At 42.7% G+C, this 19,050-nt stretch overlaps 1 protein-coding gene across 1 annotated transcript; it reads left to right on the forward strand.

Annotated features, from left to right (window-relative positions):
• The first annotated feature begins 9,836 nt into the window (after nucleotides 1–9,836).
• Nucleotides 9,837–10,684, forward strand: LOC120677512. The gene has a single exon (XM_039958657.1). It carries the CDS (start codon nucleotides 9,922–9,924, stop codon nucleotides 10,330–10,332), a length of 411 nt encoding a protein of 136 aa, XP_039814591.1. The 5' UTR covers nucleotides 9,837–9,921; the 3' UTR covers nucleotides 10,333–10,684.
• Nucleotides 10,685–19,050: the final 8,366 nt, after the last annotated feature.

Below are 19,050 nucleotides of genomic sequence, written 5' to 3' on the forward strand. Positions count from 1 at the left end.
GGCAGCCCATGTGGTTGGGGCACAACGAGATCCTGTTGACGCAAATCTCGTCAACACATAAATGCACTAGATCGTGCGGTGCGAGAAAGAGCTTGATGCAGCTCTCCCTGCGTGGAGCGGTCAGACTGGTCTATAGGACCGGTCAGACCGGTCGCCGGTGAGGTTCGGCGACGGCCGACGAACGCTAACCCGGGAGGGACCCCGTCAGAGTAGGCGCACGTAGGGTTGTTTTAGGATCGGCAGGCCACCTAGAACGTCTTCAAACATCACAGAGATGAAGGAAGAACAACAGATGGGGTTGGAAAAGCTAGGGTTTGAGAAGAGGATAAAAAGTAGCAATTGTTTTGTATTTTGATCGATTGGATATCCTCAATCGGCCGTGACCCTTTATATTTATAGAGTGGGGGTGGACTTATCCCGCAAGGAATCCCTATTACAGATCTAGATCTACAAAAATCCTTATTTGACTCGGACTCCTCCTTAGACCGGTCAGACCGGTCGGACCTACTGGTCAGACCGATCGGTCCCTTCCGGACAGGCCACAGTGCCTCGACTGGTCAGACCGCTCGGTCAGACCGGTTGGTGCCAATTTTGGATGTCAATATATACCCCCCTATTTTTTTGATAAAGCTTGCTTGCCAAAAAATATCCTTTTGAGCCAAAATTATCTAAGGGCGATGGTTAACATTACATCGGCCATTTTTTGTGCTAAGGGCGATAAACAATTATCGGCCATGTCTTGCTCAAATCGATGTTGAAGCCACTTGTTTCGGCCGCCATACCTTCTTCATAATTGCTGATGTCTTTGGCATAGCCTCCACTTATTGCTTCATTGCCTCCTTCTTACGCATAAGTTACAGCCTTCGCTTCTGAGTATGAGACAAATCTGAGGGACACCACCTCAGCTGTAAATATTCCGAGTCTTGCTCCTTGCTCTTCTCGTTCCCCTTGCTGCAATCAACATCTTGTTGGACCCGATTATTGCTAGCAACAATCGGTCTTCTTGCATGATTTGGATACATAGGAGGATACTGAATATAATATGACTGCATATGCATCCTACTATAATCCATGGGTGTATAAAAGTAAGGATACCAGCAATACCATGGAGCAATCGGTCCACTAGATGAAGTATAGTTACCTTGACTCGATTGCTCTTGATATCTTGATGACGATCCCGTATCCTTGACTTTGCTTGGTTGCCCCTTCTGTCTCTGAGCACTCCCTTCCTTCTCATATTTGGCCAAGAGTTCCTTAAAACTCGGCCTTGTCTTGATCTTAGAGGAGTTCCTAGATTTACTTGGCGCATCGGTCAGACCAGTCCCATGACCAGTCAGACCGATCAAACCGGTCAGACCGCCACTGTGGCCGGTCAGACTGGTCGACTTGTTGTCGGTCTTCTTCTTCTTGTCTTGCCCCCCAAGTGTTTTGGCGCCTTCAGGGATCTTCAATGTCAGCTTCTTTTTAGGTCTTTCATCACCAATGACTATATTTTTCCCTTTAGTTGATTCGGCTTGACTCGGCCGAACTAGCACTTTAGGGTTATTCAATTCTAACATATGCACTGGAAAAGGATTCTGATCAACCTGCATATTAGGAATAACCAATCGTCATTCATTAATGGCCGATTGAATCTGTCTACGCAACATATTGCAATCATTAGTAGCATGTGAAAAAGTATTATGAAGCTTGCAATATGCTTGCCGCTTCAACTCTTCAAGCGGCGGTAAAGTATGTGACATCTTGATGTATCCAAGTCTATATAACTCATCAAACATTCTTTCGCACTTAGATACATCAAAAGTAAATCTTTCGTCTTGCCGATTTTTGTGAATCGGCTTAAGAGCAGAACAAGTAAGCGGTTTGGCTTTAGATGGCCAAACAAACTCAGCAGCATATATATCATTAGACTCATTGTCCAAACAATCTGAATTGCACTCTAAAGCATGTTCACTAGAACGATGATGCCTATGGGATTCTTGAGACTCTTTGCTTCGGCTTTCTACAGCCAAAGATCGTTGATGCACCTGAGTAACAGTAAAGAAATCTTAGCCCTCTAATCTTTCTTTGATATGAGAGCGCAAGCCATTAAAAGCCAAATCAGCTAAATCCTTTTCTGCAATATTCACACTAAAGCATCGGTTTTTTGTATCGCGGAATCGTCTTATGTAATCATTGACAGATTCATCACGAGATTGTCTAATCGATGTCAAGTGAGACAATTTAAGCTCATCATGCCCACAGAAAAAGTGCTCATGGAACTTCTGCTCTAATTGTTCCCATGAGCCAATAGAATTAGGTGACAAAGATGAAAACCATGAGAAAGTGTTTCCAATTAAAGATAAAGAAAATAAACGCATTTTCAACTCGTTTATTAAACTAGCTTCTCCTAATTGGGCAAGATACTGACTAATATGTTCAAAAGTGCTCCTAGTATCTTCCCCACTGAATTTAACAAACTCAGGCAACCCAAAACCAGCAGGTTATGCAACCGAATCAAACAAAGTGGGATACGGCTTTTGGTATGTGCGGGTTTTGCTTCTAACATCCACTCCAAAACTTTCTCTAAGCAGATTAGCCAAATCATTTTTATAATCAGTAAGCATTTTATCAAAATTACTCGAAGAATTTGGCTGTGTGGATGTAGATATCTCTCGCTGGTTTGAAACAAACTGACCGGGCGGACCGGTCGATACGACCGGTCCGGCCGGTTGGGGTGAACCGGTCTAACCGGACTGGTATATCGGTCTGACCGGTCTTTACCGGTTTTGCCAATGCTGCACATATTGGTCGAACATCTCGTCGGAGATAGGACCGATGTGTGGCACTAAGTTCCTGGAGATTTCTGGTGGCTTGTACTGAACAATCTTGTTTGTTCGGCTAATATTGGCCGAACCAGGAATCCCATATTGAGGTTGACTCGTAGGAGATGCTGCCGATGGTTGAATAACGTAAAATTCAGAAGTAGAAACAGATGGAGGTTCATCGGCTGATTCTGGTTTCTTACTAGCTGATTCTCTTTCCTTAGAGCTAAGCCAATTAACCCAATAAACATCACCCTCAGCTAGCAATTTCTGAACTTGTTCCATAGTAACACCAGAATGTGGAGCAGCTGCAGCAGGTGTTACCTCAATAGATGCATCTGTGGAGGTAGAAGCGAAGTCGATCTCCTTGATCTTGGTAACCTTGCCGCGTCGATCGACCTTGATGCTTGCAAGCGCCGCTAGTAGATCTTCTTCATCGCGCTTCTTCTTGCGCTCCTCCAGCAGCAGACAGACATCCTCCGGAAGATGCTCATATGTCGAAGGGATGATGTTCTCCTTGTCGATTTCTGCGTTGGAGCCCATCTTCTTCAGGGTAGATTAGATCGGTTTTGCTAACCAAGATCTTCTTCCCCAGCGGAGTCGCCAAAAAGTATGTTGACGCAAATCTCGGTCAACACACGAACGCACTAGATCATGTGGCGCGAGAAAGAGCTCGATGCAGCTCTCCCTGCGTGGAGCGGTCAGACTGGTCTATAGGACCGGTCAGACCAGTCGCCGGTGAGGATCGACGACGGCTGATGAACGCTAACCCGGGAGGGACCCCGTCAGGGTAGGCGCACGTTGGGTTGTTCTAGGATCGGCAGGCCGCCTAGAACGCCTTCAAATGTTGCGGAGATGAAGGAAGAACAACAGATGGGGTTGGAAAAGCTAGGGTTTGAGAAGAGGATAAAAAATAGTAATTATTTTGTATTTTGATCGATTGGATATCCTTAATCGGCCGTGACCCTTTATATTTATAGGGTGGGAGTGGACTTATTCCGCAAGGAATCTCTATTACAGATCTAGATCTACAAAAATCTTTATTTGACTCGGACTCCTCCTTAGACCGGTCAGACCGATCGGTCCCTGCCGGACATAACACAGTGCCTCGACTGGTCATACCACTCGGTCAGACCGGTCAGACCGGTTGGTGCCAATTTTGACTGTCAACTGATCCCAGCAAGCCACCACATGCAGCCCGCCATGAGCAGCTCGGCAGCTGTGTGTGCACGTGAACAAGTAAGTTGCTCTCTTATTTATTACCTGCTTAGTCAGTCTATTAGCACTTATTGCCACTAATCTCTGTTAATCATTGCATGCCTAGCTTTTGCATGTTTAAATGACTTGTATTAATTAGCATTAATTGTTAGTCTTTGCATGCTTGTTTCTTTTGTGGTGATTAGTTAATTTTTTTAGACTCTTAATTGGCTTCTGGTTAAGGTTTTCTTCGCTTGATTTTGATCATTGCTAATCTTTATGGAATCTTTACATGCCTAGTGAAGTAAGCTCTTTTGTGAATCTATTTGGAAAAGTTTTTTTGGCGCTCTGATTATTCCGTGCTTCCGCTTTGTGTTGTGCTTGCTCAAATAAATTGCTTTTTGCTTGCATCTGCTTTGCATTGAACTTTTCCTAACCATTCCTAGGGTGAGCTCGTCAGGAGTTGGCTTGCGTCATCTTGGCGATTAGAAGAGAGATGCATCGGGTCGAATTCGGAACATAAGGCTGTCCGCAGTGGATACTTTATACCGACTGCTATCCCATCATGCAGTGCCATTTTACCGTAAAAATGGCTGCAGCGGGGAATGGTAAGTGAAACGGTATCACCGCGTATGGCTCCCCACATGCCAAATCAAGCGTATATGGAGAGCTACGTTACGCGTCAACGTGGTGCGGGGCCCGCGCACTGGTGCGCCCTTCAACCGACCCGCGCCTCTGCACCGGCAGGTCCTCGGCGCCGTACGGAGAGGTGTTAGAAGCGACGGCAAGAAAATGATGAAGAACAAGATAATCAAACCACAGAAGACACGAGGATTTAATATGGAAAACCCCTCCAATGCGTAGGGTAAAAAACTACGGGCGCCAGCCGGCAAGAACTTCACTATATCGGGTGTTTGTGTACAACGCCTAGCAGCGGCTTACAAGAGGAATAATGAACTGCGGAGCAAACCCTAATCAAGGGTATATATCCGCTATGCTCCGGCCCAAGCCTCCCGGTGATGTGCCTCCGCTCCGCTCCGTCGGAAGTTGGCATTTTTCTTGTACAGAATTTGGATCACAATATAACAAGAGGGAGCCCGGCGAGGTGCTCGGAGCTGAGCGTCCTCCGCCCCGCCGTGCGCCCCCAAGGCTCGCCTGCGCAAGATTAGGAGCTCCGCCGCCGTAGCCAGGTACACGCCACCGCTGGGTGAGCCGCGTGGATAGCGGAGGGTGGAGGGCAGTCCACGATACATGGGAGCTCGCTGAGCTGAGGATGCTCGCCGTCGCCTCGATTCGCCTTCGTCTTCCTGGGCACGCACAACTAGAGGGACCGAGGGTCCATGGCAGATCGGGGGACAAGGATGGGTCACGCGAGCCTCCGCCGCCACATCCCTCGCGGCAGCGCTGCTGGTCATGCCGCGCGCGCCGTCGGGAGCAGGGAGGGGCACCTCGTCGCCGCGTGCACGCTTCCGCCTCGCCGCCGCGCACGCGTGTCACCTATGCAGCCCGCCGCTGCTACCAGTGATGGAGGAGGGGGCTTGTTCTACCGCGCTGCCGCGGCCCACCTCACTGCGCGCCGTGCAAGCACCTCTGCCTCACCGCGCCTCGCCGGAGGAAAGGGGGCGGAGGACCGGTGGCACTCAGGGCTCTCCGCGTGCGAGGGAGGAGAGGGGGCGGAGGACTGGTGGCTGGGGCCACGGAGCTCGATGGCTCGATCTACACAGGGGAGGGGCGGATCCGGATGGTCGGTGCGGAGCCCTCCGCCGTGATGCCGTCGAGGAGGAGCTCAAGAAGGAGCGGGCCGGCAGCATGGAGGAGGGAGGGAGGGAGAAGGCACTCAGGCTTGCGTGCAGGGGGCGGCGGATCTCGCGGTGGTCGGATCTCGCGAGGCCCCCGAGGCGAGGCCCTGCACCGCGATGCCCCATCGGCCGCCACCAGGGCGAGCTCGGTGTCGCGAGTAGGGCATGGAGGAGGTGGCGAGCGGGGAGCCTGAGCTGGCATGGGGAGCTGCACGCTGGCCGCCGTCCAGGAGGAGGGCCTCTGCCCGGCGTGGAAGAGGAGGGAGGAGGGCCCCGCCGGCGTGGGGAGATGCGTGCCGGCACCGCGAGGAGCCATTCGCCACCCTGCGCTAGCCGACGCGTCTGCCTCGCCGCCGTGTCAGCCTCGCCATGGCACGCGGCCGGTCGTGCCTGCCTTGCCACCGCGAGCAAGCCGCCGCCCCGCCGCCGCTCCGTGCAGGGGATCGAGCAGGGGAGGGAGGAGGAGTGCGCGGTGGGGGAGGAGGGGTGAGCGCCGGCCGCCCGCCGGCGGTGGGGCAGAGGGGGGCACCGGCCAATGGCCGGTGATGTGGCGGAAGCGGTGTGGATGCCGCGTGTGGCCGATGGGGGAGGGGGCGTTGTGAGAGGAGAGGAAAAAAGAAAAAATAATCTGATGCGTGGATCCCACACATGGTAGTTGATATAGAGGGAGATATAGAGTATGGATGAGTGCGGGAAAACTGGGTATAGAGGAGAGAATATGGATGGCTAGGATAGAATATTCCTTTTAGAGGATCGATTTAGAGTATGACGAGTGCGGATAGCCAAATCCTTGTTCTCTTAGAGAATTTTTAAAAGCTCCCATTCACCCCCCCCCCCCCCTCTAGTCTCCTGTTCTATCCTTCAGAACAGGAGATCTATATGGATCAACCAGATGAGTTTGTATCAAAGGGTCAAGAAGGAATGATGCGTAAGTTGTTGAAATCTTTATATGATCTCAAGCAAGCGTCTAAGCAATGGTATGAGAAGTTCGACGAAACTTTGACATCTGCTGGCTTTGTTGTGAACGAAGCTGACAAATATGTATACTATTGGTTTAGTGGGGCTAAAGGAGTGATTCTATACTTGTATGTGGATGACATAGTGATTTTTGGGACGAGCCTTAATGTGATTAAGGAAGTCAAAGATTTATTTTGTCTCAAAGTTTTGAGATGAAGGATCTAGGAGAAGCTGATGTTATCCTTAACATAAAACTGATAAAGGAGTATAATGGTGGGGTGATTCTTCCACAGCTCACTTTGTGGAGAAGGTTTTAAGTCGCTTTGGTTATAGTGACTATAAACTTGTTTCTACACCTTATGACGCAAGTATAATTCTAAAAAAGAACAAAAGGATAATGAGAGATCAGCTGAAATATTTTCAGATCATTTGTTTCTTGATGTATTTAGCTAGTGCAACCAGGCCTGACATCTCGTTTGGTGTGAGCAAACTGAGCCGGTTTGTTTCAAACCCAAGAGATGATCAATGGAAGGCTATTGAAAGAGTAATGCGCTATCTAAAAGACATAATGGACTATGGAATTCATTACACCGGGTACCCTAGAGTACTAGAAGGGTATAGTGATTCAAACTAGATTTCTGATGTTGATGAGATAAAAGCCACAAGTAGATATGTGTTTACACTTGGAGGTGGAGCTGTTTCCTAGAAATCTTGAAAGCAGACCATCTTAACGAGGTCAACAATAAAAGCAGAACTCACAATATTAGATACCACCACTGTTGAGATCGAGTGGCTTGATGAGTTCCTTATATACTTGCCGAAAATTGAAAAACCGATACTGGCAATCCTAATGAACTGTGACAATCAAATGGTGATTGTCAAGGTGAGCAATTCAAAGGATAACATGAAGTCATCGAGGCATGTGAAAAGGTGGTTGAAATCTATTAGAAAATTGAGAAACTTCAGAGTTATAGCCTTGGACTATGTTCAGACGGCTAAGAATTCTGCAGATCAATTCACAAAGGATCTTTCACGGAATGTGATAGACAATGTGTCTATGAAATTGGGCTTGAAACCCACATGAGTCATTCTAGAGTGGTAACCTGTCCTGCGTGATCGGAGATCCCGTGAAGTAGGATGGTGAAACAAACTAAAGTTTGACTGAGAGAAGAGAACCTTTGTAAAATACTCATTCCGTGTGTAAGGTGTATTTCTCTTCTTATCTGTATGACATGTTGGTATATACCTTAATGTGTCCAGGTAATTTCTTTAAAATAAATGAGTTGTTTTATTGAAACAAAGATGTTGTCCTACAAAACATCTTTAAGGAACACACCTATGAGTCTGATTATTGATCATAGTCTATGAGAAGTGGATATTATCTATAAACTCGTGAAGGCCTGGAGTATGACTTATAAGCTTTGATCAAACTTGTTTGCACAAGACTGGCAATTCAAGGCATAGTCCATTGTACAGTTGTGAAAATGTGTAGCCTTAGTTTTAGATAGAAGTTCAACTTAACAGTCTCTGTCAAATATTGGTATATCAATGAGGGAAATGAGAGCATTTCTTGTGTAGCTTGAAATTTTTGGAGGGGATTGTTGGAATTTATGGGCTAGGTCCATTTAATTTTATTAGCAATAAAAGAATTAAAAGTCTACTAATAAATGCTAGAGAATCAAGTGCTTAATTCCGTATGGGGATTTGAGGAGGATCTCAACCGACTTAAATGATGGACCTTGTGCACACTTCTTGTGAAGCCTGTAAGAGGAGATTTGCGAGCTACACGCATGCGCGCGCTCACCTTGCCGAGCCGGGCCGAGGCCGTGGGTGTGGCTGGCGGCCGGAGCTGAGATGAGATGAGAAAATGTTTTGATGTTGAATGCAATTATTCTGGTACATTAAACATTGACAGTTATAAATGAATGATGATCGGGAATTAACCTTGGCTATTAATTATGATTCATAGCACCATTAACTGACGCTCATCAAAGCCCATTAGAGCGTTCATGTTCGTTGAATCCGAGGCACCCCACACCTATATAAACCAGCTCCTCGGTACTGGCGAGAGCATGTCTCCGAAACTTCTTCACGCTGAAGATCCTGCTCAGGATAACGGGCAATCAAGTTCTTGGGGAGTGTCTTAACGCGACTGCTCGCTTGCTTCTCAAACGACTATGTCCTCTACTTCCTGGTGGCCGAACGACTACGTCCACTACATACCTGTGGTTGTACCTGTGTTCCCCAAGTGAACATTAAGATCGTCTCGACTACTTCCCGACAACCATCTGCACTGCAATGACTTAGATCGGCTACATCGAACAGCCCTGACCGACACAATGTCCAGTCATGGGAATGACACAACCGGTGCCTCCGGCACTGGTCCCATGTCGGGGTACACTCTAATTCATATCTGGTTTGTTATTTCGTTCATGTTTATTAGTGAGATTAACATGAACACATGCACATGCTATGTTTTACTAACAATGGTCATGAAAATATTGCTCAATATTTATTTAATTTTAAAATTAAATTGTGTTCGAAAATACCTAGTTTTCTAACAATTGTGAGCCGGAATTCCAGAGATAGCACCAGAAAATGCAAATAACAGAAGAATTCTTATAGTGGACATACGATTCTAGAAAAATCAAATTTTCGTTGGGTGTACGACTCTAAAAAAATGAAAAAACAATTTTTCATTGGGTGTACAACTCTAAAAAATTAAAAATAAATAACATTCCCTCTCCTAAGCTCGTCCTTTTTTTTCCAACATCGTAACACAACCCCACGTCGCTAGTACGCTGTCAATCTCGTCTTTGATTCGGGAGGAGCCAAAGTATCAGGTGAGACGTGCTGTGAGACATGCCAGTACAGAAGCAGAAATTCTAGCCGCGTAACGTACGGTACGGGACCATCCACTCCACGGATACGCGGGCAAAGCTCCGTCGAACTCCACGCTGCGAGCTCTCGGCTTCGCTTGACCCGAAGATGGCGACGACTTGCAACCAACTAGCCAAACGTCTCCGCCTGTATATAAAAGGGCTCCTCCCCTGTCACTTCGCAAGCACGACCAACGACCACGACCAATAGCTTGATCGTCCTTCTTCAGTCTCCCTCTCCCCTCCCTCGTTTTCGCCTCGACCTGACCCTGATCGACCCGGTCCATGGCGCTGGCCTTCCTCCGGCCAGGCGTCCCTGGCAGGCAGCCGGTCGGCGACCGCAGCACGGCGAGGTCGGCCATCTTCATCGGCGTCGCCAACGGTCTCCTCTCGCCGCCCCACCTGCGGCGCTGCCTCTGCGGCGACCGCCCGTGCGACGGCGACGGCTACGATGACGTGGAGCAGAAGTACTACCTGCTTGCCAACTTCGTGGTCACCGTGCTCGGCGTGGCGCTCCTGGTCGTGGGCATGGCGCCCTCGCTGGCGGTGGCCCGCTCGCCGCGGTGGCCGCCGGCTGTCCGCTGGATGGTCTGGCTCACCAAGGTCCTGGCCTGCGGCGCGCTCCAGTTTGGCGTCAACGTCCTGTACTTTTGTCTCAAGATGTTGTGCGCTAGGTTGATGCTCGTCTTCGCCTGACTTCGCCATTGTTAATTTCGACCAGCAAGGGACCTCTCGTCATTTTATATTTCCTCACAATAACCTAGTTTATTTCAATCTTTTTTTTCACACAGTAACCTTATTAGCTCGTTTCAATATTTTTCCGTCTAATCTTTTTTTTTTTGCGAGTATCGATCCCTATATACACTTGTATACTCTTAATTCTTTTTTCTCCTAACTCAAGTCAGGCGTTTAAACTCACAATGGTGTAGTGCAGTGTACAATCGTTTTGATTGTTTGTTTCAGGAACAATATTAATGGCTTTCTTTCTAAAATGTTTGTCAGCCGTTCCTATTCATAATGTGAGTTCACAGTACTGTTTGATCAGATACAGTTTTTTGTGCAGTAAGAAATAGCAAACCGAGAGGAACCAACTATAGCATTGAGCAGCACATTGCTATCGGAAATAGTGCCAGGTATTTCCAAATGTACACCCTTTCACAAAAGGCTCACTGGAAATTAGTTGAGGGTTAAGGTTAAACTGATCATAATAAAAGATATATTGAGAAGTACTTTTCAGTCTTCTGCAGAACAGAAGCATAGGATGCTGTGGTGTCTCTCCCTACTCCCTAGTTCCCAAATATTAATGGCTCGAAAGCGCGTAGCTGGTGTTCATCTTCCCTTATTCTCTACGAGGAACCTCGACAGTTGAGAAAAAGGTCCGGATTTCCTGTCAGCTTCAGCATTCAATTTAGGCCCTGTTTAGTTCCTAAAAATTTTCAAGATTTTCCGTCACATCAAATTTTTGGACACATGTATGGAGTATTAAATGTAGTTTGAAAAAATAACCAATTGCACAGTTTAGCGGTAAATGATGAGATAAATCTTTTGAACCTAATTAGTCCATGATTGGATACTAATTATCAAATAAAAACAAAAGTGCTACAGTAACCGAACTCAAAAAATTTCACGAACTAAACACACCCTTAAGTTGCTGATTGATCCTTCCAATGTTTTTTTTAAAGACCCTTCCAAAGCTATTACAGGATTCAGGCGAGTGTCGCCCGTCCACTACCGGAAAATAAGCACTCGGTTGCCGTGTGCAAATTATCAAGCACACGGTGTAAATGACTTATTTGCCATGTGCTGCAGGTAAAATACACAACAAACGCAACACACGTGGTACATCAATACTTTGCCGTGTACTTGTCTACAAAACACATGGCACACGTCTGGCACACGGCAAAATAGGTAATTTGCCGTGTGTATGACTAGAAATCACACGGCACATGTTTGGCAGTCAAAATAGCCAATTTATTGTGTGTCCAGACATGCATACGGCAAAACAAAATGTTTGTCTTGTGCTTTCTGCTTTGTTGTCTGCCTAACTTCAGGCACATGACAACTTATTTGGAAAAGTATTGATTCTTCCCTCCAAACTTTTTCTACTATGCACCTTGCATGTTAAGTTTTGGTATGTTTCTCGGTCTTTTTGTTATATTTAGCTATTTTATTTCATTAAATGGATTTCTTGGGTATAGGTCAAATTTGAACTGCAAGTGTTTTGAATAATGGAATATAATGAATTGAAAAATGATATTAACATTATTGAGTCTAATGTGAGGCCGTATCCATGAAATGAAAGAAAATTATGAATATCTTTCTCAGGAACCATGACCATGATCGTGTGGTCGAATCGTTTTAAAATTGTGTAAAAAACAAACGAAGTCTGAAAATCATAAGATTTGTCATGATATCATGATTTCATACGTGGAGGCTAAGGTAAAAAACTGATAAGGTTTCGCACAAGTTATGATGTTAGCTCCTTGCAAATCAAAATATCTCCGGTGAAGATCCATAGAATTGATAAGTAGTCGTTTAGATTTTAAGTCAAAGTGTCAGTCGAATTAGGATTTTAGTACAAAACATTTTCTATATGCAATAGACAACTTAGACTGTTTCATGCCAAATTTTGGTTATTTTTCGTAGCCTTTTGATAGTTGTAAATTTTTTAGCCATTAAACAATATCATGTGATATACATCGAAATTGAGCTGCATGAAACAATGGATTTTTTTGTAGATTCATCAAACATGAATTGTTGAATCTTTTTGACATGTTATTTAAAGTACATTCAAACAAATTTACTTAAACACGGTATGAAAATGATTTAGTTAATATATTTTACAGGTGGTGGACCGTATGCTCCCAATAGGCGGACCGTCTGCTGATCAAAAAGTTCGAACATCCGTAGAAGATTCGGATGTTCGAACATCTTGAACGGCGGACGGTCCGTCCTGGGAGCGGATGGTCCGCCACCTAAAAATGGGTCATTTGAAATTTATTTTATCGTGTGTCAGATTCAGGGCACTCGGAAAAGCAAGTGTTTACCGCGTGCCATATCAAGACACACGGGTTATTGCTTTGCCGTGTGCCCTAGATCTAGCACACGACAAAATGAAATTCAAATTTTGTAAACCACTTCGGATGGTGAAACAGCCAAAATGAAAGTTGTAGATCTCAAAAAGTTATGAAACTTTGTACTTGACAACTTTTTAATTTGAAATTGTTTAGGGCCTCAAACAACTAATTTACTCTCGATTTAGTATAATATATGGGAAAAAATGGAGTATAAACACAAGTGAGAGTGACAGAGTGTGGTGCTCTAGAAGAAGAGATTACACACGAGAGAGGTCGCGGGTTCGAATCCTGCCGGCCGTGTAGCGCGCAACTATTGTGCAAAAATGTGCCGCGACTTGCGACTTGCCGAGTGTTACTTTTTGCCGTGGGTCAAAGGAGCGCACGATAAAGTCTTTGTGGTGTGTCCGACAAATGGCACATAACAAACGTCTCTTTACCGGCTTCTATTTGCTGTGTAGTCTTTGCCGTGTGTCGCACATAGCCTTTATCGTGTGCAATAGAGGCTTTACCATGTGCCAATGAGACACGACAAAAAAGCTGAGTCCCGTAGTGGTCGCATGCCCAAGACGAGCTGCAGATAGCCACGGGCCTTCAACATCAGGCAAGTCTCTTCCCATAATGTAATATGCAAACTCCGCAGTACAACTTCATATATACAAGACAATATAACTAATCAATTTCATATAGAACAATATTACATCTGTTCATCCGGTTTAAGAAAGAAATCAGATACATCTTATATGTGGGCTAGGATCAAGTTCGCACATATATCGTAAATATTGGCACTAAATACCATTACAATATAATAATGAAAGGGAGTATTAAGTACTTTATGACATGACCGAAAGTCTCATTCGTAAGCAAATAAATAAATGTCTTTATTCTAGGCGCAGAACTTCGTCTTCACAGATAGATGACTAGAGACATAGCCTTGCAATCCTCAAAGTTTTCATGAAACTCCGGATAATCTTATTCTGAGCAGCATTGGTTTTAATAAAGTAAGCGTGAGTACACTTATGATTGATATTTAGCAAGTGCAGCAAATTATATGACATGCAAGACTAGAGTCAAGGAATAGCTGACATGGTTTAACTGTGATAAGCACTTTTAGTTGATCAAATTTTATTAGCGAGCATTATCTAAGTTATATCGTTAACCCACAAATAAGTAATACAGATAAACAACAATAACATAAATAAAGAACATCGATTTAGATTATCTTCAAATTCAATTATCATGTAAGGGTCCAGATCTAACCGTGATTTAGGGGTGGGTAAAAATGTATTTTTAGGAACGGGTGCCATACCTGCCTTTAGTTTTTGCTACTAAAAATGCTATTTTTAGGAACGGGTAACACACCCGCATGACCCGCCCCTAAAATCGATTTCTAGGGGCGGGTCACGCCATGACCCGTCTCTATAAATCAATGTCCAGAAAACAAAAGAAATTGAAAAAGTTGAAAACAACGAATAAAAAAGAAATAAATATTTCGGGCAACCAACCACCACCGCAAGGCCTGTAGTGTCGAGGTATGAATTTTTTGACGAAATATGAACACTTGCATCACCTGAGATTCGAACCGCCAGCCTCGAACCTCGTGCACTCCTTCCTTACCACCACCACACAGCCACTTGTGACTCAAGGCCTGTAGTGTCGAGGTATGAATTTTTTGACAAAATATGAACACTTGCATCACCTAGGATTTGAACCGCCGACCTCAAATCTCGTGCGCTCCTTCCTTACCACCACCACACAACTACTTGTGACTCAAAGGGGGTCCTTCCTTACCACCACCACACAACTACTTGTGACTCAAAGGGGGTAAGATATTCTTTTATATTAACTTTAAAGTTGATTTGTAGGCACGGGTGACGCCGTCACCCACCCCTAATAATCATTTTTAGGGGCGGGTGATACTACCACCCACCCCTAAAAATATTTCTTCAATTTATTCTAAAAAACATGCACTCCATTAAAAATAGCAAAACACTTTAAAAATGTGAAATTTTTACCAGAAACTTATTGCGATCTGTATAATTTAGGAAAAATACCAAATTCTAATTTGAGTGTCCATATTAGTTCAAGGTGTGGAAACCACAATAAATAACTCCCACACTAACTTATCTCATACAACTCAAGGCTCACTTTGTGGTTTCAGCACTCATAATCACTTTATACTATGAAATGTGCTTTTAATAAAATTTCCTAGTTCTACAGATCAAAATAGGCTTATGGTAAAAATTTCACTTTTTTGACATGTTTTTCTATTTTTTATTTAAATGAACTTCTGAAATAAATTTAAAATCATTTGTAGGGGTGGGTGAGGGGGTGACCCGCCCCTAAAAATGCATTTTCAGGGGTGGGTTGGGTGCTACAGTAACTCCGCTCCATTTGTAGCAACGGGTCAAATTTTGACCCGCCCACAGGGAACAACCGAGGCATTCCTACAAATTATTTTTTTTGTAGTAGTGGCTGATATATCAGTTTAAACTCTGCAGAGGTTGTACACTTTACCCATAACTCGTGTTTCCCTTGATGCCCGGGATTGCAAGGTCCTTAAATACTTTTGAGGTGAGTGACAGTGATTCACTAAGAGAGCTTTACAAAGATACCCTAACTTGTAACAATCCGCTAAGGTTTCACTCCGCAGTGGTCACAACCCTCCCTAAAAAGGCAGTATCTTAGCCAAAGACCATAAACAAAAGCCTCTAAGAGTACCGGATTATACCCCGTCAACTCACTCCTCCTCTCTTTCCATTTTGGTAAGATCATTACAAGCTAAAGTTTCTAATTAATTAGCCAAGACCAAAGCCATGTGATATTGTGATTCTACTGTTTTCCTAGATGGTTGTCCATGTTCTAATTAAAGCATATGAACATGTTTAACAAAATTAATCAATTAAGAGCATGAAGTCAATTAGGTGTAGCATTGTCTCAATTTAACCAAATTAGCCCAACGGTATAAGCAACTAGCAATGCTGTTAGAAATGTAAGTGCAAGAGAGAATGAATGGGGTGAAAGAGATTGAATTATTGTGAATGGTTGTCTTTCATTGAATGATATTTTGCTTATATACAAGACCAAGAGATAAGGGCCCAAGGGACATGTCCTCTTGGGATGACCCCTTCATGAATTTTAACTACCTAGTGATGTCATTAATCACTAATTAATTATTTAATTACAGAATTGATCACTAATCCTAATTCCTTCATAACACTCCCCCTTGATCAATTTGTCCTTCTTGTGGTCTTGTAATCTATTTGATCTTCTTTGGTCTTGTAATCAATCGCAAAAATTCCTTGAAAACCCTATGGGAAAAATCAGGAGGTGTATGTATATGTTATGGGAAAAACTCCTCAAAACTCTTTTGGGAAAATAGGAGAAAATGTTGATATGATATATGTGCGTTAGTATTTCATTAAAACTCCTTTAAAACCTAGTGGGAAAAATATAAGGAGAAACTGATATGAAATCTCATTGATTGCAAACTTATATGAGAAAAACCTCAAATGGAAAACTCATTAGTAAGTTTGAATGTATTATGATCTGTGGATCATATCTAAACTAATTCTCCCCCAAAACCCGATGGGAAAATATGAGGAGAAATTATATCTTGAATATCTTCTTAAAAACTCTAGTGAGAAAACAAAAGATATGATATATCTAATGACATAAAATATTGCCTCATTAAAAACCTATATATGAGAAAAACCTTGATAGAAAAACTCATTTAGGAAAAGAGTACAATTAAATAATCTAATGATTATGGTTCAGAGAGAGAGTCCCCCCCCTGAGCCTTGCAAATCTCATAATTTGATTTGCAAGGTTTCTATTTTCCCATAAAATAGTCAGGAGCAATCTATTTTGTGATATTGCCCTTTATATAGCTTGCATTCCTTTGTACAAATGCAAGGCGAATTATCTTCATAGATAATTATTTGTTTCATGATTGAACCATTGCTACATGACTGTTGTATGTGGTTAATCATTCTGTGAAGCCATACGATTTCATGTGGAGCTTCATATAATGTAATTATTTCAGAATGATTCATGGATATAGCTACAAGCATCTGCTTTGATGACTTCCAAGATGTAGTTGTACCACCATGTAAAATTATAAAACCTGTTTAAGGTCTAGTATTATGGGGATCATGATTCTAGCCAGTGTTAGCGTAACAAACAATAATCTTGTCTTAGCTAAAGCTAAGATCAAATGTGCCTTGGAAATATCTGAAGATATTTTTAATTCACGTCCAATGGCATTTCATTGGAGCTGTGCTATGTCTGAGCTAGTAAATTTACAAGCTTAATTATCATTTATAGATAATATTCAATGATTCGATGAATCATAATTTAATCATTCATAGAAGTCATGTATTGATGTAATACTTTAGAATGATAGGCCAAAGTATTTCATTAGAATCTATTTAGATGATTCATATGAAACTTTAGTACTTTGGTATCAGTTTATATTCTAGCAAAATAGGGATCAGTTAGCCAGTATCTCGATATCCCACTTTTGATGTGTTCTGATTTTATAATAACAAATCTAGATCTTTTGTGCCATTCAAATATCTGAGGATATCTTATTTGACTCCGGCCTATATGGCATTGTTCGAGTTGCGCTAATTTGAGCTAGCAAGGTATCTACAAAAGCAATATCAGGCCTGTTACAATTTGTATGATACAATAGCACTTTTGGTACTCAGTTTCTTTCCCAGGGTCTAAATGGTTATTAATCCATTTTGAGGTATTGAATGAACACACTTGTTGATGGATTTGATTATCCAATATTGATTGAATATTGGTGAACTAATATGTGTTTAAGTTGAAAACTTAAACATCCTTTGATTTTACTCAATTTTAATCTCGAATTTCGTCATAAGTGAAAGCTTGTTGTTTGTGTGTTGAGATGATGAAAATTTCATTTGGAATTTATTTATGGACACATATATGCATTCATCATAATTAGAGTAATCCTTATATGGAATATACTCATATAGTCAATTGTACCACAATCAAAATTGACTATCTCAAGTCATAGAGTGACTTGTGCATAATTATATGTTGTGATTTTTCATTTGGATTTAGCTCACAAATTCCTCAAGGGACATATAAATCCAAATTTATCAAATTCAATTGATCTGCCAATAATTGAATATGGGAATGTAATTCTAACATATACCATGATGGTATGTTCCTCGGTCTCTACATGAAACCATGTGCTACAAGCTCTCGTTGTCTCACCACCTTGCTTTCTTGAAGAAAAGCATTATGATATGTAGATAAGACTTTCTTATTTGAAAATGAGAGCACTTCTCCTTAATTACCACCTTTTGCTTTGACCCAATTTGAGTGTTTATTAACACTCTGCCTAGGACTTTTTGGTCTGGATCCAGTTAAAGGTGTATAGCAATTTTCAATAGAATTATATGTCGACAAATTTATAGTCTTAATATGATTGATTGATCATAATCAATATATCTTGTGAGAAATTAACCCTTTTAAATCCTATGTCATTTACCACGACCATAGAATTATGGCGTTCCATGACCCAGTGCCTAATTTATGTGCACATATACTGGGCTTTAGAATGCAAAACATTCATAGGCTTTGGATTTGAGTAAATTCATAAAGTGTCCAACAACATTGATGATGTTGATTTGCATTTACTATCTAGGAGGATGTCTCCCATATTTCCGCGGATGCTTGTACTAAGCTGTATTCCTAGTTTGTGACCATACTTCTCCCCATCTTATTTTGATATGGGAGTTGAGTGATATTTATAGGTGCTTCACTCTTTCTGGTACAACAATTGTAGGAATTTTATTTGATGACACTTTTGATGAGTAAATGCATTAGGCAGGTTTATTTGCAATATGTTGCAAATAAAAAATATTCTAAACTATTGGTTCAGATATTATTTGTTTATATGTGGATATGAGGATTGAATGTAATGTTCTTCTATAATTTTATAATTCTTGGCATTCTCTATGTGTGGTATTAATCTCCCCTAATGCTTGAAATTTTCCTCAAAATATAATCAGCATACGGGCTTGTGAATGAATGAATTGATCCCTTTTGAGTGATCCAAGATATTTTATGAATGACGGATAAATATCTTATATGGATCCTCAATACCCATGGATCTATGCTGCGGTGGTGATATCAATATGTGTGAAATATAACTGATGCGCAGATGGAAAATATTTGGCTGAGGCCAAGATTCCACGTACTTACTGCAATGGGAGTTCCGTTATGTTTGCAGTTAGATGAATTTGAATTAAGTTTACGGTATGTAAGACAGCATGATACCAACATGATGTTGGTAATTTGA

The sequence above is a fragment of the Panicum virgatum genome, chromosome 6N, assembly GCF_016808335.1.
Source record: "Panicum virgatum strain AP13 chromosome 6N, P.virgatum_v5, whole genome shotgun sequence".
NCBI classification, from domain to species: Eukaryota; Viridiplantae; Streptophyta; class Magnoliopsida; order Poales; family Poaceae; genus Panicum; species Panicum virgatum.

Excerpts from the sequence above, each read along its gene's own strand:
- LOC120677512 (XM_039958657.1), top strand. The coding sequence starts at position 9,922 with ATGGCGCTGGCCTTCCTCCGGCCAGGCGTCCCTGGCAGGCAGCCGGTC.